The sequence below is a fragment of the Falco peregrinus genome, chromosome W, assembly GCF_023634155.1.
Source record: "Falco peregrinus isolate bFalPer1 chromosome W, bFalPer1.pri, whole genome shotgun sequence".
NCBI classification, from domain to species: domain Eukaryota; kingdom Metazoa; phylum Chordata; class Aves; order Falconiformes; family Falconidae; genus Falco; species Falco peregrinus.
The window spans coordinates 20,881,696-20,908,347 of NC_073743.1; the positions used below are offsets into that span (position 1 = coordinate 20,881,696).

Here is a 26,652-nt window from a genome sequence, read left to right on the forward strand (position 1 = left end):
AACCAGAAACACAATTCTAATGCTTGCTTATAGAGGATCAAAACCTAAGGGATTCATAAACATAAAGTCACAATCCTTTTATTTTATTTATTTGGATTTGTTATCCTGGGAGATTTAAACATATGCAAATAAAACAGGAAGTTAAAAACCCAAAGACAGTTTCTCACTTTCTGGCTCAGAGTTTATCTTTGATCTAACACATACAGTAGATTACATAGTGTTTAGTGGCACATACCATCTTCAATCATGCATACAGTGGTAACAATTTTTTTTCCCACTGTCTAATAGCTTGCTTTCTGATGTTATGTGCCAGATGACATAAGATTATCATATGCTCTAGAAAGGAAGTTTATTTCTCTATGTGCTAATCATTAGTTCAGTCAAGAGTTTGAGTAGAGTTCTGAACTGTGTCCAAATCAGACATGAACAAAAACAAAAGCCTTGATCTGATGGATCTGATGAAGTTGCTACTGGAGAAAAGGAGATGTCCAAACCACTCTCTTGGATTTTTCCACAGCATTCACCATTTCTGCCCAGGGCATCATTATCTGTGAGATAATACCAAAGGTCCAAATGGATCATTAAAACTACTTGAGCCCTTCCTGGAGGAAGACATTAGCATTATGCCAATTGGTAAAATGTGCACAATACACTTCCTTCATAAGGTTTAAAAAAAATATTTCTTAATCTTTTTAAAATATCAACATACAGATATCAGCTAAACTGAAAAACAGTTGATATACAGCATGGCCTCTAAATATCAGTACACATTTCTGTTGCCAAGATGACGTAGCACGAGATGAAGACAAATCAGAGGCAGAAAGGGTATCAACTGACCGATTAAAAAAAAAAAAGTAAAATTTGCAATTACCTTATAATCTACTTTCATAAAGAATTTGGATGTGAATTGAACAGTCGAGGTCATATTTAGAAATACTTACGGTTCTTTGTAAGACCACCTCTAATATTGTTATCCATCTTCTTTCCTTACCTAGAAGATTGCCTGTTGCAGTGGATGATGACCAGGCATTAGTTATTGCTCACACTGCCTCTTGGCTGGACTAGAGAAACTGATATAATTGGATGTAAATCCTCCAGCATGTAGGAAAAGCTAATTAATATAAAAGTCTGCAGGCATCTCCTCAACAATGCAGATTACACCTGTGATGTAACAAGCACAGCATAGTTTATGTTGACTTTTCAGAGAAATAAAAAATCTAATTCAAACAGAGCATGGTCCAGAACCACAAAATGCCTAACTGTCCACAACGAAGACTAAAATCTGCAGTTGCTTCCCTCTGATACACAGGAGCTTCTCTTACTTCAAAACCAGGTCTCTCCATTGCGGCGAATGAAGAGACGGGACGCAACTTGATGCAAGCAAATGTCAATTTATTGTACAGAAGCACGCGTTTTTATACACTTTCAGAAGCTGCGCGTTTTAAACTAATTGGTTCTTGAAGCTAAGCATTGCATACTAGGCAATCCCTGATTGGTGGTTAACTACCATCAATTAACAGCAAGGTGTTACCTTTCCTTGGCGCCATCCTTGGCGCCATCCGTCTTCCACTCCCCCGTGCTCTGCAAACATGCCCCATCATGTTAATTGTTGTCTAGACAAGCTCGAGCACATTCCCCTCAGCTAACTGATTGCCACGCATGGTCCTAGTTTCCTGACCGCTCCTGCATCTCCCCCTTCCTGTTGCACAAAAGAACCCCTGAAACCGAGCAAAAACAAGGCACAAGTAATAGAACAAATAAAAAACCAACTAAGACATATTATCAATGTCAAAATAACCCACTGTCTTTGTTCCGTACAATTTTACAATTTCCCCTTTTTGTTTTTGAACAGCTAGTACCAGGTTTGCCATGTTCTGCAGGGCCCTTGCAAACATGACAGCAACCAAGGTAATAGCAAACAAACAATACTGCCAATTGAGTGAATGAATGCTAAAAAGGCTGAAATTTTCTCAGATTTTGATAACATGTTGCTGCAATGGGGCGCCTAAAATCCACGCAGCACATACCATCCAAATCCTCACAGCCATGTCCTTGAACCAACAACAAAAAGCAGTGGCAATTTTGACTCACATTCTGAACTGCCTAACAAACAAGGTGATTTAACTCTTTAATGCTTTCCCTGCTGTTACTCTGGATAAGAGAAGAACCGCTGCGACACGTTCCCATCATAGCCTCCTACTACATTAGCATCTACAGAAAGACAATTATCGACAAAGTGTAAACAATATCAGCTTCTTTTGGATTAACATTATACATAGATGGAAGGGCACACCAAACAAGAACTGGTTCAGTCAAAAAGTTCGAAACATCGCATGCCTTCTCTGAACATACCTCTGGGGTCATTCCCTTCATTCCCTCTGTTTTTTATGCAAAGAGAGACACTTTTACCATAACAGAGAAGCCCCTATTTACATTTCTGAGCCCGGACACAAACCGCAGCTGTATGTGCCACCAGGCTCAGGGCAGGAATCATTCATGTAGTTACGTAGCTATATATCACTACAAGCATGCAGACACCTATTAAACACTAGATAACCATGTTTATCTTTCCTATTCTCCTTCACAATACCCAGCTGTTCTCTCATCTCTTGTTAGGTCAAATATTCTCCAGCATCCTCTCCTACATCTCTCTTCAGACATTCTCTATACTCCTCTTTTTTGCTTGTTAATTGCGACGAGGCAAAGGGTGTGTGTAGCTGGGTGACCATGACCTGCTTTAAGTTACAATCAACTAAACACTGAATACAGAGAAAAAAAGGTATGGGAGACATAAGGCAAACATCAATTAGGTGGTTAAAGATAATTATAATAAATCCTGTAATACTTTTGAGTCATGGCCCAAAGTTTCCCAGCCGTGAGAAGAGACCAAAGGCATCCCGCCCCTGGCTCTGTTGCAGATCTTTGTTTTAAGGCTTTTGAGTTTTGTATACTTTTGTAAATTAATTCACAGTGGTCACTCAGATTCACGTAACACATCCTATCAAAGTCTTCACACTTGTGTCCCTGTGCTAATAATGAACATCAATAGCAACTCGGTTCTGTAGCAACATATGATGGACAGAATCAACATCTGTTAATAAGAAAGAAAAAAAATAGTATTTGTAGTATTACTTTGTTTAGCAAGCTAGCAGCCTAATTTACTAAGCAAGTTAAGAGCGTGTACTATTCTTACAGAAGAGATTAGAGCAGCAAAAATGTGTTATGCTGCATTCCAGAACTCAGCCTGAGAATTACAGTCTGCTGTGAGTTCTGCGTTACAATCATTTGACACATGTTGGGGTTGCGATTGTGAAAGTTGCCCGTTTACAATTTTCATTGACATTATCACAGCTAGTTGTTTTAAAAGCAACCCTTGAGCTTCCTGATGTTCGACTTGTTGCAAAATATTCTGAAGCCAATCAATAAAGTTAGTATTAAAGTTAGTGACTCTCTAGGACCCTGCAAGACTGTGGCAAGACTCCTGCATCCTGCTTTAATAGCCATCTCATTCATTTGCAAACAGTTGTCCCTGGGATACCTTGCCTGAGTCACAGAATAGGCACAGGTAATTGCTCCAGCTAACTGCTCATAGTTAACAGCAATTCCCCGATTAAGGTTTTCAGTCAAGGCCACTACACATAGCTCACAAAAATCAAATAACCACATCATATACTGTATCAGTTAGTACCGTACAAAGCAGTAACTTCCAATCATGCAGTGTGAGTGTATAAGGCTCTGCCATCACTTCAAGAAGAGACATAGCAAATGTATTATGAATCCTCCCTTCCCGCACTGCTTTGCTTAACTCTTTAACAGCCTCGTATTGCACAGGCTTTCACTCTGCAGGTTGATTTGTCTGACAAAATACTGAACATGCCCTAGCGACTCCCAGAACACATCACAAGTGTTTCCCACTTGCATTCCTGCCACCAATCCCTCAGACCCCCTTTCACCCTCCCCCAAAAATACAATCAATGCATCAGGAGAGACAAGGGGGTGGGGGAAAGGTCTAGCTCCTTTTCCAGATCTATAGGACCTGGATCAAAAGGTTTATCAGAGTCAATTAAATCATTGTCCGAGTTGTCCTGTTCCCGTGCTTGCTCCTGTGTTGTGAGGGTCGCTGCAATCAGTGACAGAAGCTTTGGGGGCAGAGGAGGTGTGGACAGAATCGCCATCGCTGACTGTGTCTTGAGAAGAGTCGCGCTGTCGGTGGAATTTACAGCTTCCTCTGGTTTAGCACCGATAGTAGAGTTAGTCCACATCTGGCAAAGAGTAGTCAGAATTTGCCACCAAGATGTTAAATGCATTCCCGACACGGAGTTCCCCTCCGCGGCAGCATCATACAATTGGCTGCTGTATGTACACACTTTCATTCTTTCAAAGTCTCTGAAGTTTCTTGGCTGCTCACCTGTCTCGATGCATACAGGCGTTATCCTCGGGGTTTAGGTTGTCCGCCTGGTCCAGACAGCAAGACGATCGTTCAGCCAAGCAGTCTCCTCCGGAACGCAGCCCTCTTCCACGAGCTGTCTTTTTTCCGTCCTTATTCTTCCAAGGCTTCGGAACACCACCATAGGGGTCACCATTTGAGGAGACTGAGGCACGGACTCCCTGATCTGACTAGAAGACCCTTCATGAGTCCATATACGTCTCTTTATGGGGACGAAGCCTGATTCCCCGTTACGGATTTCCCACAGCTCACCTCTCAACTCCGGAGGGATTTCTGGCCGGCTCCTGCTTCCTTTCAGCAGATCATTCAAAGTTCTGTGGGATTCGCTGCATGTCGCTCAGTTAGGCGATTCGAAAGCCCCTCACGTTAGATCCTTAAATGCATCACGTCGGGGTCACCAATTTGCGGCGAATGAAGAGACGGGACGCAACTTGATGCAAGCAAATGTCAATTTATTGTACAGAAGCACGCGTTTTTATACACTTTCAGAAGCTGCGCGTTTTAAACTAATTGGTTCTTGAAGCTAAGCATTGCATACTAGGCAATCCCTGATTGGTGGTTAACTACCATCAATTAACAGCAAGGTGTTACCTTTCCTTGGCGCCATCCTTGGCGCCATCCGTCTTCCACTCCCCCGTGCTCTGCAAACATGCCCCATCATGTTAATTGTTGTCTAGACAAGCTCGAGCACATTCCCCTCAGCTAACTGATTGCCACGCATGGTCCTAGTTTCCTGACCGCTCCTGCACTCCATCTAAAACCCCTGCACTGCAGTGACAAAACAGGACACAGACTGCACACATTTTGCTCCCAAAAGAAAAGATGAAAGTAAATCCATGAGCAGTGGTCACGCTCAGTGTACCACCCAGAGAACATCTCTGATTTTGTGATGTCAAGTGTGATATAGAAACTATAAAGAGTAGAGCAGTCATTAAATAGAAGACAGATAAGATGGTTTGCTAATGGTATAGGAACTATTGCCTAAATCTATGTAAACTTCTCAGTAACTGCAGAGTCTAGAAGTAGCTGACATTGAAGATGCATTTTCAGATTGGACCCTGGGTTTGCTGAGACCCATGGTTCAATATCCCTGAAGATGTCTGCAGATTTTCCAGAGAAACTGGTTGTGGGAAAACCACCTTGGGGGAATTGGAGAAAATTGGGACCTAATATAAGCATAGTATTACAGAAAGCTTTTTTAGGGTAAAATACAGCTATTGCCTTCAGGATGGTTGGCATGCATGGAATCTACATCACCACAGTTCCCTAAACAACACATCCTGCCAGCTCAGCACATGATGATAGGAGTGACAGAGGACACCACAGCCACGCTCTGTCATGCTCCCTGCAGGAATGGGAACTTGATGGTACCACACAGCTGATAAGCTGCATACCAGTTGTCACATGAAGAATCCATGGGATCTCCATGGCTGAGCCAACCATTGTGGAGAAATGACTTTACTCAGATGAAATAATCTCATTGTAATACTAAGGCACGCCTCTATTCCAAAATTACCTGCCTCCAAGGTACTACCACACCTCACTGGGCACATGATACCTATCAGTAACAACAATATGTATGACTAGAGTCACTCAAGCTCTGCCTAAATGTGATGGAAATGGACTAGTCCTGGACTGAAATAAGTCCATGGCAGGGGGAATTGTTGTCTAAACTCCTGGATTACCCAACCCTGATTTAGTGTTCACAAGGCTAGGTCAAGCTGACTCACTCTAAAATTGTTATGAATGAAGGGACTTTAATCAAGGGAGTCAGCCTTGGGGAGCATGAGAACAGACAGTGAAAAGAACACCATTATCTAAGTTATGCAGAAAGAAGCCTTCAACTGAGGAAAGTTCAGGCTATAAGAGGAAACAGGATGATAAGGTGTTGCAATCCGCTGACATCAACAGAAAATTAGTCTAAAGTAGGACAAAGATAATAGTGGTAGTGGGAGATCACGACCTCCAACTCAAATAGCCCCCCCAAAAGAGGGCCAAACCCCACCTGGGGAGCATGCATAGTTAGCAGAGAATTTCAATAGTGCTATCTGAGGATGCGTACTGATTTGCATTAAAGTGAGAAACTTGTAACCAGTCCTGTGCATGATGAATTAATATGCAATGTACAATGAAGTATAAAAAGTGGACAGATGAGGGGAGAAGTTAGGAAAGACTCCATTGTAACTTCTGGGATCAGTCAACAGGCTGAACCTGTCTTCTCCCCCATAGGGACGCCTATTGGGTAAGAACTTTGACTTATGCATGCTAAATAACTAACACATTCTAGCTGCTATTAGTGATTATATTTTAGTTGTATATAGTTTGGTTGTATATCACATCAAGTTTGTGTTTTGCAGACAGTCTTTATCACATACCTTTATAACAAACCTTAATTTGTTGTGATTTCATATTAGTAAAGAGTGTTATTCCATAAACTGTTAGTATTAATTCTTCGTGGAAGCTAGCAGTCACCAGCAGTGGGTAACATATTCAAATAAAGTGGGAAGACCTGCTGAGGAGTCCTCCTTATGCTGTTGGCGCATTTCCCTGAACAAGTCAGTCAAATTGTTATAAATTGAGACCACAACGGATCATAATCCAATTAAAATTTTATTAATTATAGCAAGTAGAATATGAGCAAAAACAGCGCTGGACGACAGGGGAGTCTGCGCTCCGCCAACTGCCGTCCTGAGCAGTTCAAACAGTCCCTTTTTATATACATCTTTACTCCCGTGTTCATGAGGTAGTGGAGGTACTCTGCGCATGCTTCAGTTGTTGTTAGGGGGTCGTTTTCTGCCTTCTGGTGGTCGTTGAGGCCGAAGTAAGAAGTCTTCCTCCTTTGTCCCATAGTTGACCCCTCACTCATATGTCCTTATATGGGGTAGTTTGTCCTGTTTCTGTCGGTTCCTGGACATCTGGTGGTTATCTTATCTTGCACAAGCGGTATCTTGTGGCTGTTTATATCTTTTGCTGTCTGACCTTTACATTGGGCCTAACATAAATCTTTATAAACAATACCCTAGTCCATAGTTTCTCACACTGTCTGACCTTTACATTGGGCCTAACATAAATCTTTATAAACAATACCCTAGTCCATAGTTTCTCACACTGTCTGACCTTTACATTGGGCTTAACATAAATCTTAATAAACAATACCCTAGTCCATAGTTTCTCACAATCCCCCCTTTTTCTTTTTATCCTATTATTGTTTATTAGACGCTACTTTCATTCTTGGCACTGCGAACAAACCTTTTTCCACAATCCCAACATTTATCATAACACTCACAAGGTAATACCTCACAATTACAATAGGCATAGTTCTCACGTGGCATAACGCATTCGCAACAATCTTCATCCTCATTAATAGATACACTCTTATACTTTGCCCCAGACCTCGTAGTTAAAATAAGCAATTTAGCTATGTCAAACCGTTCTTTAATAAAATGTAAAATATAGCGTAATATACAAGGCCCAAATATAAGTCCTAGAATCAACATAATAAGTGGTCCTGCTAAAGCAGACAACAAAGTGGTTAGCCAAGGTGAAATATTAAACCAGTTTTCATACCATGACCTGCCCGCCTCAAGATTCTTTTTACGTTGTTCCAACCTTTTCCGGAGTTCAGACATGGCATCCAGGACTACTCCCGTATGATCAGCAAAAGAGCAACATTCCTCTTTGAGAGCTACACATAACCCTCCTTCTTTTAAGAACAATAGATCTAATCCTCTTCTATTTTGCAGCACTACTTCTGATAAAGACTTTACTGAAGTGGCTAAATTTTTAATAGATTGTTCTATTCTTGTTAAATCCTCATTTACAGCCATCTGCAAACTTTGTAATTCCTGACCTTTTACTAGGGAGGCTATGCCTGTACCTGCTCCAACTCCGCCCGCTATCAGCAGTGTAGCTAGGGTTACCACTGTAATTGGCTCTCGTTTTTGCCTATTCAGGTCTCCTTCAAAGTGGTGTAACACCTCCTCAGAGGTGTGATAGATCAGACGAGGAACAATAATCACCTGTACACAAAACTGAGATTGATTAAACACGTTTAGGGATAGGCAAGGCGTTACTCCAAAGTCTGAACAAACCCATTTAGCTCCTGGTGTCGGGATAGCCCATTTGTCAGCTTGATTCTTATGTTTCTTTATGTTAGCTTTAGTGATTGTTTGATTACACAAGGGCTGATATTGTTCGGGCACTGTACCTATACATTTTCCTTGACCTGTTACCAATTGAATAGTAATTCCTTGCGTATGGTTCCTCTGGTCACCCCATGGGCATTCTTGTGGGTTTGAACCACTAGACCATTGAATCCTATCTGGTATTCCGATTGCCTCAAAATATGGTGGTCTAACATTGTAACATAACCAGCATTCTTTAGTTAAATTTGGTTTGCTTTCATTAAGGGTATGATAAGAGGCTTGCATTAAATCCCATAAGGGGTCTTTAGACTCTGACACTCCCCTAACTAAAGAGGACTCAGTCACCGTGTCATTAGTTGTTTTATCTGTTACTGATAGGGAGTTTGGACGAGTGGTTGTAACACTTGTGGGACAATCTTTTTCTTAGGGAAAGTGGGTGAATTCAATACTTTATTCAGCCCAACAGGGAGTGAATCATATGGTATTTTAATTTTTCTTATGAGAAAGTGCCCTCCCCAATCTTTAGGAATTCCTGCATAGACACGTATTCCCCATGTTCGTCCTACTAACCACTCGTCTTCTAGGGGATGCAATACTTGAAATTTGATGTGGGTACAGACTTTTTTGTTACGTGGAGCTACATAATCCACGTCGCGCAGACCTGTAAGATCTACACCCGTTTGTTCAGGTACACATCCGTTAGGAGTCCAGGTTGCTTTTATATATTTATCAGGAGCCTTTACTGTCCAGCCCGAGGCTATTGTTTCACATCCCCAATAACCACAATAATAGTGTCCGGGATAATTACGGTAAGGCTGTCCAGAGGCCAGGCATAAATAAAATGGAGGTCCTTTTTCACAAGGTATTGGTACTAAATTACAAAGTTTCACTACAAATTCAGGTGGCCCTGGGTTGCTAAAAGTGGCTATTGTTTTCGTTCCTTCCCAAGATATTAGTTCCCACTTAAATGGTTCATGTGGGTTTCCCCCTTTTGCTTGGGTTATTATCAATAGCACAATTAATGGTATACCAGGAAAAAGGGTGTTTGTTAATTTTGCTAATTTAAGTATATTCTTACCAGTCCTGGGGAAGTTCGGCCATGGCTGCTTTTGCATCCCATTTTTTTGGCTCTTTTCTCCACGGTTTGTTTCTCCTCTGCCTCGCCCGTCGACTCGGTTGCTTCGAGCCACGGGGTGTACCATCTTCTCGGCAGCAAGGGAATTCTTCAGGAGAATAGCTGTTTCGGGCTTTTTGCCTGTTTACATAGGCTTCCTACTTCGCAGCTTTAATTAATGGGGCCAAGCAAGACACGGTTAGTACTTCCCTCCTGCACTTTATAGCCAAGATTTCAGCTACAAAGGGGACTGGTTCGGTGGAGTGGTAACAATAATATTGAGGGTTTATTCCTTTGGCAAAAATTTCCCACCACTCATGGGATTCTCGAATAATTTCTTGTTTAGACTCTAATTGTTTTAATTTCCACTCAGTAAGAGTTCTTTGGATTTTCCAACACTGTGTGCAAACTCCTATTGGAGGGTATCCACATTCACAGTGTGTCCACCATTTATTCTGGCATACCTTACACCTGAAACAAGCAAATGGATAACAATTGCAGTTCAAATTATTACATCTAATTTATATATCTAGAGTGCATATATTATTTGCATCAGCATATCCTCTTATACTTGATATTGTGTGGTTGCATAAGTTTAGCAATTTCCTTCAACACACTTTGTAGGCTTCCATATATAATAGATAAAAAAAGAAATAATTATAGCAAATATAAACAACAATACACACTTTATACCAAAAGGTAATGCGGCAAAATAATCAAATAAAGTCTCTATCATTACGTTATCTTTTCAGGGTTATCTTGGTGTCACCTGGAGTACTGATTACTTTCCAGTGGGGTCTCGTCACTGGGCCTTTAATGCGACTAGCATGAGTCCATCCACGCTCAGCAGTCCGGACAGCCGTTTCTGTTGTAAGCAGAACAAGATAAGGTCCCTCCCAATTGGGTTTTAGGGTTTCTTCTTTCCACGTTTTAACCAATACCCAGTCCCCAGGTTTAAGATTATGAATTTTTAAGTCCAACGGTGGTCGTTGTACAATCAGTCCATGTTCCCAAAGCTTGTTACGATGTTCTGCTAATTGTGAAACATATTCATTAATCACACGGTCTCGAATTAAAACATTTGTTTGTGGACTTTCAATTCTATAGGACATTCCATACACCATTTCAAACGCTGATATTCCTACATCTGCTCGGGGTCTGGTTCTGAGAATTAATAGCGCCATGGGTAGGCACTTAATCCATGATAATTTGGTTTCTATCATTAATTTAGTCAAAATAGTTTTGATTTCTCCATTCATCCTTTCAACTTTTCCCGAACTTTGTGGATGCCATGGCGTATGGTATTCCCACTTAATACCCAAGCTTTCTGTTAGATCTCTAACAATTTTTGACACAAAGTGTGTTCCTCTGTCCGAGTCGATTACTTCAGGTACTCCATATCGAGGTATAATGTGTTCAAGTAACACTTTAGTAACTTGGTTAGCAGTTGCCTTGGAGGTAGGAAAAGCCTCAACATAATGTGTTAAATGATCCACCATTACTAATAAATATTTATAACGCCCTACCCTGGGTAGTTCAGTAAAATCCACTTGTATGTGTGAGAAAGGTCTGTATGCTGGGGAACGTCCTCCAAGAGGCTTTTGTCTCATGTTGTTTCGATTAACCTTTTTACAGGTCTCGCAGGCTGCCGTGACTGTCTTTGCTATGTTATATACGCCTATACAGGCAAACTGTTGATTGAAATGATCAACTAACGCCTGGGTTCCCCAGTGTGTTTTACTATGTATTTTTGAAAATATTTCAAGTGCTATGCCCTTCGGCAAAACTTCTCTCCCATCTGGCAATATGTACTTACCATCCTGTTCCTTAGCTCCCATTTGTTCTAGTTTTTCCTTTTCTGCAGACTCAAAACTCAAATTTTTACTAACAGGTATTTGTTGTATAGTTAAAATCATACTATAATTGCCTGCCACTCGTTTTGCTTCTGTATCAGCTGCATTATTTCCCCTAACTTGGTAACTTGTACCTCGCTGGTGTCCCTTTATATGTACAACTGCTATTTTATTCGGCATTTTTAATGCCTCCAGAACTCGCCGAATTAATTCCGGGTGTATCAGTTCTTTTCCCTGTGAGTTAATGAATCCTCTTTCTTCCCATATTTTCCCAAAAGTGTGCACTACTCCGAACGCATAGCGTGAGTCTGTATATATAGTTCCATCCTTTCCCTTCAGTGACACTAATGTTTTCCACAATGCATACAGCTCACAGGCTTGAGCCGACCAGCTGGCACTCAGGGGGCCTGATTCTATTGTCTTAAATTCTCTTTTTTCCAACTTAACGATGGCATATCCGGACAATCGTTTACCTTCCACTATTCGTGATGACCCATCTATAAATAATACTTCTCCACATTGTAGTTCTTCTTCTTCTAAGTCTGGCCTAATGCGTGTCTGCTGTTCAATTGTTTGAAAACAATTGTGCAATAGTTCATTACCTTCTCCTGGGTACAAAAATTCAGCGGGGTTAACTGCTCCAATAGTTTTCAAAGATAGTTTAGGGGATTCTATAAGTATTCCCTCATACTTTAATAATCGGCTATCTGTAAGCCATTTTTCTGCTTTTTGTTGTAACACTCCCCTGATATTATGAGGCGCATATAAGACAACTTCTCCATTAAAGGTAATGCGATTCGTTTCCTCAAGTAATAAGGCAGCAGCAACAATGATTTGTAAACAACTCGGCCAACCCCTGCTCACAGGGTCCAACAGCTTTGATAAGTATGCCACCGGTTTCTTTTGTCCGGCCCATTCCTGAGTTAATACTCCGAATGCCGTTCCTTCATATATGTTAACAAATAAATGGAATGGCCGCTTTAAATCTGGTAGGCTTAAAACCGGTGCTTGGCTTAGCTCCCTTTTGAGACTGGCAAACTGCTCTTGATCCTGAGGGGTCCACTTGGGCATTTTGTCTTTAGACAGTTGTTCATATAAGAATTTAACTTTAAAGCTGTAGTTCTCTATCCATTGCCTACAATACCCAAATAGCCCTAATGCCTGCCGAATTTGCCTCTTAGTGACAGGCATAGGTAATTCCAGAATTCCTTTAATGCGCTCTGGATCCAATATCTTCTTGCCGTTAAACAAATAATGCCCCAAATATTTCACTTTTTCCTCCACAAATTGTAACTTTTCTTGTGATACCCGTAGTCCCTTTTGTGCAAGAAAGTTTAGGAGTCGAATGCTTTCTTTTCTTACATCCTCTTTATTATTTCCTGCTATGAGCAGATCATCTACATACTGTAACAGTACGTTTCCTGTTTGTACTTGGTATTCTTTTAAGAGCTCTTCCAGGGCCTGTCCAAACAGATTAGGGGACTCAGTGAACCCTTGAGGAAGCACGGTCCATCTCAATTGCTGTCTATGGCCTGTCTCTATGTCTTCCCATTCAAAGGCAAAATAATCACGGCATTCTTCTGCCAGTGGACAGGCCCAAAAGGCATCCTTTAAATCAGCCACACTATACCAGGAGTTATGGGGTCCTAGCTTGCTTAGCAGTGTGTATGGATTTGCTACTACAGGGAACCGGGTGATAGTTCTTTTGTTTATTTCCCTTAGATCATGTACGAGCCGATATTTCCCATTTGGTTTCTTTACAGGCAGAATGGGGGTGTTAAAGGGTGACATACAAGGCTCTAAGATTCCTTGTGCTAACAATCGATCGATTTCTGGTTTTAATCCCCTCCGTCCTTCTAGGGATATGGGATATTGCCTTACCCTCACAGGTATGTGGGGTTCGGAAATTTGGATTTTAATCGGTGGGATTTCCAGTCTACTAATTGTGTCCGGAGAGTACCAGACATCGGGGTTAATTTGTTTTTGATCATCCACGGTCAAAGGATAAGCAGACACTGTTAGCTCTTGATTTTTTACTTTAATTTCTAATTGCAATTCAACAATTAAATCTCGTCCTAACAGATTAAATTCTGCTTCAGGGACGAGCAAGAGTTCACCCATTCCAAATTTATTTTCAGTTTCGAATACCACATTTTTGATTTTGCTTACTTTAAAGGGTTCTCCTTTTGCCCCAATTACTTGTACTTTTTCAGGGGAAACTTTACATCCCTCAGGTATTTGCTTAATAGTTGATTTCTCAGCCCCAGTGTCTACTAAAAAGGTGAACTCTTGTTTATGGGGACCTATTTTTAATTTTATCAAGGGCTCATGATGACTCCGGTCCCCTAAGATATAGAGCCCTGACTCTCCTATTCCGTTTTCAATATTTCCTCATCCCTGATCCTTTCTCTGCAATTCTGTTTTATATGTCCCCTTTTTCCACAGTAAAAACAACATCTCTGTTCCTTCTTTACTACTACGTTCCCTTGTTTCATTCCAGCAGATCTGTGTTCACCAGTTCGCACTTTGCGATCCTCTCTGACTGCTGTTACCATCATTTTTACTTGTCGCTTGCTGCTCTCTTCTTCCCGCCTTACGTAGACTTTCTGAGCTTCCCTCAATAATTCATCCAACCCTCTATTCTGCCAGTCTTCTAACTTTTCAATCTTCTTTCTGATATCTTCCCATGATTTTGCCACAAACTGAGTTTTGAGGAGCGCTTACCCTAAAGGGTCGTCTGGATTTACCCCAGAGTACAGCTGAAGGGCTTTCCTCAGTCGTTCCAGCCACTCAGTAGGGCTTTCATCTTTCTTTTGCATTTCATTAAATGCTTTATTGATATTCTGGCCACGGGGTACTGCTTCCCTAATCCCCTGAATTACTATAGTTCTCAGGTCCTGCATATGAGTTCTATGCACTGGATCCTGATTATCCCAATTAGGTCTTTGGAGTGGCCATTTAATATCTGCTTGGGGTCCCTGGGCATGCTGAGCATCCCACAGTCTCATTCCTGCTCGTCTAATCATATCTCTTTCCTCGGTAGTAAATAATTGACCAAGGATAGATTGCATTTCATCCCAAGTATAAAGGTTTGGTCCCAAAAATTGATTTAATCTTTCTGCCACTCCGAGTGGGTCTTCAATTAAGTTTCCCATCTCGGTTCTTTTAAAATCTCGTAGGTCAGCCGAGTTTAGGGGTACGGAAATATATCCGATCACAGGTTGAGGTCCCCCCATGGGTATTTCCCTTAGGGGGTACATTTGAGCTGCCCCTTTCTGACTTCTAGTTATGCGTCTAGGAAGAGGGGGAGACCCTTGTTCCGACTCTGGTGGGGGAGTGGGCGCTCTGGGGACCTCTGCGGGAGCAGGAGGAGGAATGTAAGGAGGGGGGGTTAGGAGGGTTTCGTCTAACTCTTCCTGCTTTTTCTTTTGTTTAGTTTTCATTTCATTCAGTGGGTAAAGTCTAGCTCCCGGTCTTTCTAGCCACACTTCCGCATATCGACTCTCCTCCGGGTTAAGGGGTTTTTTATTATTAACCCAGAGGTTTAATTGCTGTCTTACCCAATCTTCTTCTGACCCATAGACTGGCCAAAAGACATTTTTAGAAATCTTCTTCCCTCCCCATATCTTAGTACAATATTCTATCATCTTCTGCTTATCTTTCCCTAGAGTTCCAGGGAAATATCTCCAATTGTCTAAGATATATGCCAGAGGGGTATTCTTAGGTACAGTGGGTACCCTTCCCATGGGAGTCGAAGGCTTGCTGCCCTTCGCCCCCATCTTCTGGAATATCCACAAACATACACTCACTCGCTCCCCTTGTTCCTGGCCCAGTCCCTCGCAGGAGATGGGAGACGCAGTACTTAAGAGTCCGCACTCGCTTGGTTCAGTATATCGAACCTCTCACTCGTTATATCCCAGGAAACCCAATCCCGCCCGAACGGCAAACCCGCGAACAACTTCGCAATATACTTACGCGTCCTGCGTCTTCGTCCGGACTCCCGTGCACAGAATTTTTATGGGATTTTACCGGTTTCTCCTTTGCTCATTATTCTAGAATTTAGGTTCGTTGGTAAGGTTGGAGTAAGCTGTTGGTCGCGGGGCCGCGAAATGTCGCGGGGCGCCTCCCCGGAGGACCAAAGCCCACCGTTCCTTATCTGAGTCACGGCACCAGAAATTGTTATAAATTGAGACCACAACGGATCATAATCCAATTAAAATTTTATTAATTATAGCAAGTAGAATATGAGCAAAAACAGCGCTGGACGACAGGGGAGTCTGCGCTCCGCCAACTGCCGTCCTGAGCAGTTCAAACAGTCCCTTTTTATATACATCTTTACTCCCGTGTTCATGAGGTAGTGGAGGTACTCTGCGCATGCTTCAGTTGTTGTTAGGGGGTCGTTTTCTGCCTTCTGGTGGTCGTTGAGGCCGAAGTAAGAAGTCTTCCTCCTTTGTCCCATAGTTGACCCCTCACTCATATGTCCTTATATGGGGTAGTTTGTCCTGTTTCTGTCGGTTCCTGGACATCTGGTGGTTATCTTATCTTGCACAAGCGGTATCTTGTGGCTGTTTATATCTTTTGCTGTCTGACCTTTACATTGGGCCTAACATAAATCTTTATAAACAATACCCTAGTCCATAGTTTCTCACACTGTCTGACCTTTACATTGGGCCTAACATAAATCTTTATAAACAATACCCTAGTCCATAGTTTCTCACACTGTCTGACCTTTACATTGGGCTTAACATAAATCTTAATAAACAATACCCTAGTCCATAGTTTCTCACAAAATCATTGTCCGACCCAGCAGGACTGTTCAGTGAAGGATCTCTATAACGCTGACAGACTAGTTGGGCACAAGGGTCTCAGCTTTCCTGGAGTGCTGACAGACAGATCAAACACTAGGGGTCGGGAAAATATCTCTTCCCCCCCCCCCCCCCTTCACGTGACATGGGTCAAGTACCTGCTTCCCTTTCATGCACAGGCTAATTTGGACTGGTTGTAGACTTGGAATTTGGCATCTTCTTCTCTTTTGGTCTGTGGTTCTGCTCGATCCAAATTTGCCACTGGCCTTTCAGTGAGAACTACGTGCTGCAGATTGTCTTCAAAGCAGAGTGTAGGGAAAAAGGGGAAACAGTACAAATCTGACATGTAAAACTGGAGAATAGTAAGAAATATGGTATCTTCTGCAAGCAGGTGAAATAACATCACATATCTGGAACAGTTTTGAGGATGGGACAAAATTTAGTTTTGGTTCAAATGTGTGCTTGAGTCTCAGTTCATAGGCCAAGGATCACCTTAGCCATGGTGTACATCTCAAATCATCTAATGTAGATGGCAAATGTAGTTTTCATTCTCACAACATATATTTTTTTTAACTGGGTGCACATACATGTAGCAGTATTTTGAAATATATATGAAGGGTACACAGGTAGATTTAAAATAATTTCATTTAGCTGGATACTCTGCTTGTCTACTATTACTCTGTTTCTTTTTCTGAATGTTCCCATATCTTGACCTGAAACATTTGGTGCTGCTTTAAGTTCTGAAGATATTGCATGTGTTCAGAGGTGAGGGAAATGTAATCATGGACCAGAAATTATGCCATCTGGCTGTACGATCTACCACACTAATCAAGTAAGTGATTCAAATTGCTAAGTATGCAAAGGAGCACTGGGTACTGATTGTTTGTAAAAATGTACAGATTCAAGATTCACAACATGTATCTCTCAGAGGACATGGCCTACGACAATTTTAACGCTATTACTCTTCCCTGCTCAAAAGAAAAGATGGGAGGGGGAAAGGCTAAATCTGCTAAACAAATAAATTGTGCACACCTAATTCTTATAATGTGTCTTAGAATGTACCAGATAATGCTTGTAGCTCAGACCTATGATTTCTAAACAAACACTATCTGTTCCTATCTTGTAACATTTTTTGTGTGAACAGAGGTCTGTGGAAAAAGCAGAAATAACTAATGTCACTGCACATTCCCAGAGCAGTTGAATTGCAGGCTTGTTTAAAAGTCCAACATCTTATTTTTAAAACAAAACATTTTTCTTAACTGGACAATGTCAGCTATAATGTAGATAAGAACTCACATGGATAGACATACTAAAGTCAGTGTGAGAACTCACACGAGTAAATTTTGAAAATATAAATATTAAGCTTAAACCTTAATTACATGCATCAAGACATGAAAATTTGCTGTTTAAAATAAAATTTACTTTGATTCCAGCTCTACTACTGCTTTTTAAATTAAAATTAAGGTAAGATAGAAATTAATCTGAGGTAGAAATAGATATTAGAAATGGACAGACTTTTAAAAATATATACATTAGTGTGTAGGTGCACACAGATATTGTTTCTTTTGGTTCTGTACACAAATATGTATGAAATAATAAGACTTGACCAAAACAGCAAAGTATACCCTGTGCAATGGTCAAATGTAGACAGGAGGATGGAATTTTGCTGCTAGACCAGAAGTTTCTAGTACAATGCTGTTCCTTTTGGAAATCATTTCATTGACTACAATTGGTCTGGATTTATATCTTAGCAATACAAAATAAAAAAAAATAATTAAATGCCACTTAAAAGAAATCACAATACACTTTAGGATGCAATTTGAAAATACAACTACTCATGCTTGCTTAAAATTATAGTTTATCAGTCAAGGATTATATATCCTACTGAAGTCAGCACAAAAAAATCTACTATTGGTTTGAATGGACTATGCTTTTTCATTTACAGTGACTTAAAATGTAATTAATGAACACTACATCCACATCAATATTCCCTTGAAATCTCAACTATTATACACAACTTCAGAGGTACATCATCTGGGATTGGCATACATAGTAAGATAAAGTGAACAAAGAATATAGTTTTCTTAAGTTACACTAACAACTACTTGGGATTCTCCCCCAGGATATTTAAAATTTTATATATAAGTAAACTTAAGTTTGAAATATTTGTACTCAAGAAATATTACAAGTTAGTGGTAATAGATTAAATGAGAGTTTAGTGAGAATTTTTTTTAAAAAAATGAATTCCTCTAAACTACACAGGAACTATTCCTTAGGAAATGCTTGAGTAAATAAGGTAGCATCCTTGAATTTCTAAGCCCTCTTTTTCCTACTATTCAGATAATGACTCAGACTTTTTTTTCTCCACCTCCCCACACTTAGTGCATATAATTTCTGGGGCTCAGAACAAAGAAAAAAGCAAACAGCTCTTCTTTCATGGTAAAGCAAAACTTGCCCACTTATAAAGATATTGGAACCAAAAAATATTCATGGTTTTATTGTATATATTTTCTTCAAATTATTAATAATATTATATTTATATTTATGGCTTTGCGCAAAGACAAAAGAAAAAATATCTAACTCATCCCTGGCCATACAGTTATTATAAGAATCAGATTTATAGTCTTCCCAGCAGCAGTAAAATTCAACATTTTTCATTAATACGTTTCATCCTGTACAGATGTGAGATTTCATACTTATGGGCTTACTTATGTACAGAGAAAATAGGTCACTTCTGAAACTAGCAATGAACCTTTGTATTACAGGAATGTTAGCAATTTGTTTCTTAATCTAAGTACATAGACATTCGTACAAACATATATATACACATATATAATTTTATACTCTGTACCATTTTTTAAATTAAGTTATAAATCCTAGATATTGTCCACTCTATTACAAATTCATTTAAAAATTATTATGGTTTTGCTGAAAGACCATATGAATTAATATTTCTTCATAGTGCTTAAAATAAAAAAAATATATAAAAATATTTCACTACTAACCCCATTTCTCCTAGCAAATGTAAACCTTAAACAGTGTGAAAGATCAGTATATGATCTTAATTAACTGAAGTAAATGGTCTTGCAGTGTATCCATAATGTTCCAAACACTTTTAAACAATCGCTTCTTCGTATACTATTCTGGGCCACTTGAATTAATGGCAGCAGCATGTTAATGGGTTAATTACATTGATTTTTAATGGTGAGTGGGAGTCAGCAAAAACTGGAAGTTTTTTTTAAAAAATGTATTTGATGTACCACTTTATTAAAAGGTGTAACAGGCATAACAGGCAGCATGGGTTCAAGCTCTGTGGAGCTTTATAATATTTACTTGGCTCTCAAGTACATCTGGATTCATTGCATTATGTAGTTTGTGATATTATTTAATTTTTCAATGCATCGTTAAACTCAGCATTAATGGGAAAAGAATCAGTCCTTTGCATTCACTTCCTTCATGAGTCAGCTGGGTTTTAAGGAACAGAATATAGCTTGTATCATATCCATAATGCTGATTTTTCAATGAGTTAAATTATGACACATTTAGTTTCAATCTCTATTTAATGTGACAAATCAGACACAAATGATTACGAAAGAACTTTTTTGTGGATAACATAATGTGAAGGTTTGAGCAAACAACAAAACGTTCACAGAACAGTATGCTTTAACCCTGCTTTCTGTCACCATTTCCTTACTGTTTTGAAGACATAAAAAATAAACCTCATACCTATGGGCTATGCTTGGCACTACATGCCTTAGGATATACTAGCCATTTAATTACAATATACACAGAGCAAATCGTGCATTTCCAGATAGATTTGATGCTATATTATATTTATATATCGAATACAAAACTACAGTGAAGACACAGAAAGCACCTGAAAGCCTAAATCAAGCTATGGTTTACAAATAATCCTTTAAATGAAAAACCTCACTTCTAGACTTCAACCAGAGATTCAAAGTCAGAATTATAGTAATTTTAAGGTAGACACAATTAATGAATGGTTATTAGTTCCTAAGATACCATAAAGCCTTTTCCTAAAATGGCCGACCAAACCTATTTTTATTGTCTTTTTTTTTTTTTTGGTTCTCCAAAGCATGCATGGAAAATTTTCAGATGCTATTGAGGGCAAGGAGAAGAAAAGTGATGGCACTGGTGAAGTACAAGTGGCTTGCAGGATCAAGCATACATTTTTACATAAAACATTGCATGTAAAAGTAACATTAAAGCCACTGCATTACAATTCAACACTTATGTTGCACTTAGGTTCAATAAATTTTAAAACTGTAAATTTCAAAGTGAAGAGCTGAACCTAAATTCCTAAACAAAGACTTTGCAATGATACAGCAACAGCAGCTTTTTTTTTGGGGGGGTGTCTAAAAAGTTATTTATAATGGCAATATTTATAGTCTTTGTAAAAGTCTTTAGCAATGTGAAGACTGAAGTCCACCCATTTTTCTGAAAGAGCAGAACAGTCAACATGTCATGAGGTTACAATCTATCCAGAAGAGTGCTAGTGCCAGCATTTTGATTGCAGGTGTTGGCAATTATTTGGTTTTAAATCTAATTCTGAATGGAAAGTGCTAAAATATGAAATGCAATAGGAAACAACAACTGAATTCTTCCTGACAAATTAACAACATATATGTAATACATTAAATAATGAAGGTTTCAGAATATCACTCAGTGTTATATTATAGTTGCATTGATTTTTTAATATATATGTTTGAACTTTTTTACTGTGTTGACAGTTTTTGCATGAAAATAGAAAACCTCATAAACAGAGAAATCTGTCAGACTGATTTTAAAGTCAACATGTTAAAAATAAATAATATTACAGCTGAATTTAGACTTCTTTAATGGTTGCAAGAAAAGAAGATGAATTCCAACAAGTTTTTAAAATTCTTTCATATATATATATATATATATATATAATTTTTACATTCAAGGGAAAAGCTGTCTAAAATATTTTTCTCATAGTGGACTGCTGGGGTACATTAGGAAATAAGCTAAAACTGTTCCATGGATGGTTCTCAGTTCATTACAAGTCTGTTGCTCACAGTTACCAGGAATCATAAGTTTGTCTCCCTCAGGCTCTGTGCTTAAGACTGTGGAAAAATCCCTTTGCAGACAGGCTGTGGGTGGTGTGGCCACCCGGTTTGGGGGTATGGCTCCTGAGGACATCTGTCTGAAGAGTGAGACACGCTGGGGGACGGTGGCCTGACTGGCTGGGGGCATGCTTGTACCAGTGGTGGGCTGTGGGAGGGAGGCAAGGGACTCTTCCACAGTGGGGTGAGGCCTGGTGATCAGGGTAGAGATCTCATGGGGCAGGGAAGGCTGCGAGGCAGAGAGGGGCCGCACCTCCTGGGTCAGATTGGTGTGGTAGAGGGCCTGGGTGCTCTTGTGTACCTCATTCTTCTGTGCCTGCGGTTGCTGCTGCATGAGAGAGAGTTGTGAGGTGGTTGATGAGACATACTGGAAAGTTCGACCAGCGAGAGGGCTCTGTACAGGTGGGCTGCAGATTGCAGTGGTGTAGGAGCAGGGTGAGAGGATGATGGCTTGCTGGGACATCTGTGTGCTGAGCGAGGTGGAGTGCAAGTTTCCATGAGAAAGGCTGCTTGTGGTGTAAATGGAAGGGGACTGCATCCTGATGTGTAATGATGAGGTGGCAGTGGAGGTGCTGGAGTTCAGCACAGGCATCTGCTGCAAGCTCACTGGGGCAATGGTCTGCACCATCTCTCTGTCATGCTTCACAATCTGCTTTAAGACCTCATTCTCCTGGTTGTTGAAAACCCCAGTGTTGAGGTCCTTCTGGAACTTCTGCAGGAGGATAGAGTTCTTCTTCCCTTTACAGAGAGGCAGAAGAGTTAGCAAGCCTGACACACAGAGGCAGACCCTCACTCTGACCTTGCATTTCAACCCCCATCACTGAGGGCCACATTGGCATTGTAAAAGCCTGAGCAAACACAGGGTTGAGCCCTGGCCACAGCTCAGCAGGGAGCCCACTGTGATAGGCTGCACTGCACCAATCTCCCCAGGACCCAAGGACTGAAGACCTCCTCCCTTGAGGCAGAACAGTGCTGAGCCTCTCCAGGTACCAGTGCTGCAGCAAGTCATGCTGGCATGCAGCTCCTGACAGCTGGTCTCCATGTACACCCAGTTTCCCCTCTCTTTGTACCAACATGGCAGGTTTTCATAACACCATTGTGCTCAGACACCTGAACTTTCTGTGCCTCTTCACTTGTAGTGCACTGCTATTACTACAATTATTCTGAAAGTGTAACCATGGTAATTTACTGAAAAACAGGGTGAAAAAAACCACCAGGCTCTGCATGTATGTCTTTCCCATTGAAAAATGATCCTAATTTCCACTAAACTATTACACAAGTTATAAATATATCTGCCATTTAGCACATTGCCTGGAACTAATTATTAGACATTAGTAACCAGTGACCACTAGCTTGCAAGAAATCTTCTTTTTAAATATTTTTGAATTAATATGAACTCACAGCTAATGTTAAAACTGCCTACACAATAAAGAATGCTATACACTGTGTCCTGATGTTTGCTTGATGGCTCTTGGTGTCTGCAAGATGTAGACACTATTCTGTGTCATCAGATGCACAGGAACACAATTGCACTCAATTGTTTCTTATTTTTCAATAAAATGGTTCATATTTTATCTTTTGTCCTGTGTAGATAGCACTTCAGATGGGATTACTACTCCAAGAGCAGACTGGACTTTACTACTAATATCACTTAAGCACATATTACTTTGAGTTGGACTACATTTCCAGACAGTCTTGAAAAACAAATTATAAGGCTTTGAAAAGTCTTGAAAACATAAATTAATGCACTGACTGTTCACAATCTGCAAAATACTAAAACAAGTCTATTAAATATTTGAAACCTGTATACATGTATTTATTTATTAAACATTTAATATATTAAACAAGTTTTCTTCCTAATTGGGATAAATATTTTATGCATAGCTGCATTTTGAAACCAGCGTCAATAATGCTGATCAGAGTGCATTTCTCCTGACCAAAGACCATATATTTTTATCTAGTATGTCCTATTAGAGAAGTCCAGAATGTCTGGATGCACAACAGCAGACTCCACACACACACTGTTTTGATAATCTGCCATATCATTCTGCCTTTCACTTGGATATCATTGGCCTGCTTTTCTGATTTCAAGTAGATCTCAGTAATGCCAGTGTGCAGCCATCAGTGCTAGCAGCACCCATGTTGTGAGGAAAACAAGAGCCCTGCTGCAAAAAAAAAAAAAAAAATCACTTCAACAAACATGGGTTTTGTGAGTGCTGAGAGACTTCAGCTCTTCCCAGCATTATAGATGTCACCTGTAAAGTATTTATGTAGGAAAATGTCATCCACTGCTTATGAAACTGCAATAAACCCTATGAGTGCTGAGGGCAGCAAAAGAAATGTGGGATTAATAAGTAATACTAATGAAAATTAAAGTATACAAAATAATCCTCAGAGGACTATGAGAGTTTTCCAAAAGTCAAAAGTTTTAAATACTAAAAAGTGAGCTTGCAGAATTTCTTGTCTGGACACATTTTATTCATAGATCAGCAGAACATTTACTGCAGCATAACAGAAACAAAATTGTGGGACAGGGCCTGAGAGGCAAGTCTCCAAGTATGGTCCAGCCGATAAGCAGGGATGTGCTGGAGCTTGTTGGCCATAAACCTTGGGAGGATGGCCATAAAACCTTGGGAGGACTGCTACTAACCTCGGGAGGACAAGGAATGTGAATAGATAACAACCGACAGGATGAGTCAGGCCGAGAAAAGATAAGGGAATGAGGAACAGATGGCCCAAAAGAGAAGTTGGGGCGAATGAAGAGACGGGACATAGCTTGATACAAGCAAGATGTTGATTTATTGTACACAATCACGAGTTTATATATGTCTTCAGAAGCTGCGCGCTTTAAACAGATTGGTTCTTTAAGCTAAGCATTACATACTAGGCAATCCCTAATTGGTTAACTACAAACAAAGAACACTTTAAGTAAGTTTCTACAGTCATCAATTAGCACAAACTTGTTACTTCTTGCAGGAGGGGGCCTGGAAATCAGGACCATAAGTAACAACCAGTTAGCTGAAAGGAATGTACTTGAGTTTGTAGGCCACAAACCCTGGGAGGACAAGGAATGTGAATAGATAACAATCGACAGGATGAGTCATGCTGAGAAAAGATAAGGGAATGAGGAACAGATGGCGCCAAGGAGAAGTAACAGGTTGCTGTTAATTGATGACTGTAAAAACTTACTTAAAGTGGCCTTTGTAGTTAACCACCAATCAGGGATTGCCTAGTATGTAATGTGTAGTTTAAAGAACCAATCTGTTTAAAGCGCCCCGGCCTCTGATAACATGTATAAACTTGTGATTGTACACAATAAATCGACATTTGCTTGCATCAAGCAGCGTCCCGTCTCTCATCGTGGCAAACTGGTGACCCCGACATGATGGGTTTATGAACCACCAGGCTGAGCGGCAGGTCGTGAGTCCCACAGAACGTTGAATGAGCTGCTGAAAGGAAGCAGGAATTGAAAAAAAGTCCCTCTGGAATTTAGAGGTGAGCTGTGGGAAACACGGGGAATCAGGCGTCTTCCCCCAAAAGAAACATATATGAGCTTATGAAAGCTCTCCTTAATAAGCATGAAAAGAATATTCCGGGGCATGATCTCAAGGCAATCCTTAGATGGGTACAGGTGAAAGTACCCGCTGTAACTGCATCTAATATTTTTACGTGAGAACTTTGGGATGATGTGGGGGTAAAACTATGGGATGCGGCTACATCGGGGGATGCTGAAGCGCAGCGCATGCTCCCATGGTGGAAAAGCTTTTTTAAGATTTTGAAAGCACAGGAAAAAAGTCACAGAGACAAAGCGGGGGGGGGGGGAGAAGGAAACTCTCCTACAGTACCTCCATTACCACCGGAGGACCCAAAACTGCCTGACCCCTTGAAGGTTTGTGCCACGGGTTACCCCCCAAAGGAAGACCCCTTTGATCCGGGGCTGGTGTGTAGAACGAGCTGAGGCATCTGTACTACGTGATGTCTCACATTCTGAACTGTTTGCCTTATTACAAGAGCTTGTCTTTCTCTTAGACTCTCGCCCTCACCCCTATTTTGTTATGCATGTCAGGGCACATACCTCTTTACCTGGCTTTATTACAGAAGGGAATCGAGGAGCTGATAATGCTCAATTTACCAGTACAAGTCCTACCAGATAGTCTAGCACAGGCTAAACTAAGCCATTCTTTCTTTCACCAGAATGCTGGAGGTCTCAAACGGCAGTTTGGGCTTACCTCCCATCAAGTGTCTAATATTATCGCCGTATGTCCTGACTGCCAAAGGCATTCTTTTCCATCCATAGCAGGAGGGGTTAATCCTAGAGGACTACAGAGCTTACAACTATGGCAAATGGACGTTACACATTATCCAGAGTTTGGTAAATTAAAATATGTCCATTCCTCTATTGACAACTTTTCAGGTGCTCTGTTTTCTTCTTGTTACACAGGAGAGAAAGCTGGTGATGTCCGCAAGCATTTGATGCATGCTTTTGCCGTCTTGGGCATACCCTCCCAAATAAAAACGGACAACGGTCCCGCATATATCTCAGCTGCAACAAAGGACTTTCTTGACTCATGGGGCATAACCCACATTACCGGTACTCCTCATTCCCCTACAGGTCAATCTTTGATTGAACACTCTCATCAGTCTTTGAAACGCTTACTACAACAACAAAAAGGGGGAATGGGGACTGCAACCCCTGAGGAACGACTAAAGAAAGCTCTGTATGTTTTCAATTTTTTGAATTGTTCTTTAATAGATAATAATCCTCTGATAGTTCGGCATTTTAATGCGAATGCTTCACTTGAGGCACGAATTAAACCTCTGGTGTTGGTCTGTGATCCAGAAACAGGTAAGATTATGGGACCATATCCTCTTGTGACATGGGGAAGAGGTTATGCTTGTGTTTCCACAGAAAAAGGCCCCAGGTGGATTCCGGTGAAGAACATACGACCCTTCCGTGAATCCCTACCACAATCATCCAGTGAGGACTCCGATCATCCTCCGGATCATCCCCTCGATCAACAAGCTTCTGAACCTTCTGGGATCACAAATAACTGAAGCAGTATAAACTGAACGCTGTGGACTGAAAATGACTAAATTAATCAATGTAGAGAAGTATCAGTCGTGGGAATTTCTTGTACTATATGCGGGCACTGTAAGCCTTGGGTCTTATGTGTGTGCTA

The 26,652-nt window shown here is 40.5% G+C and overlaps 1 protein-coding gene and 1 long non-coding RNA gene across 2 annotated transcripts; both read right to left on the bottom strand.

The window, feature by feature from the left end:
- Positions 1–10,028: 10,028 nt before the first annotated feature.
- LOC129783013 (uncharacterized) lies at positions 10,029–15,618 on the bottom strand. The gene is made up of 2 exons (XR_008745046.1): positions 15,535–15,618; positions 10,029–10,177 (listed from the first exon to the last, which is right to left on the bottom strand). It is a non-coding gene; the product is annotated as an uncharacterized LOC129783013 (long non-coding RNA).
- LOC129782998 (protein NYNRIN-like) lies at positions 10,351–13,914 on the bottom strand. The gene is made up of 2 exons (XM_055792593.1): positions 13,765–13,914; positions 10,351–13,727 (listed from the first exon to the last, which is right to left on the bottom strand). Exon 2 carries the CDS (start codon positions 13,678–13,680, stop codon positions 10,447–10,449), a length of 3,234 nt encoding a protein of 1,077 aa, XP_055648568.1. The 5' UTR covers positions 13,681–13,727; positions 13,765–13,914; the 3' UTR covers positions 10,351–10,446.
- Positions 15,619–26,652: the final 11,034 nt, after the last annotated feature.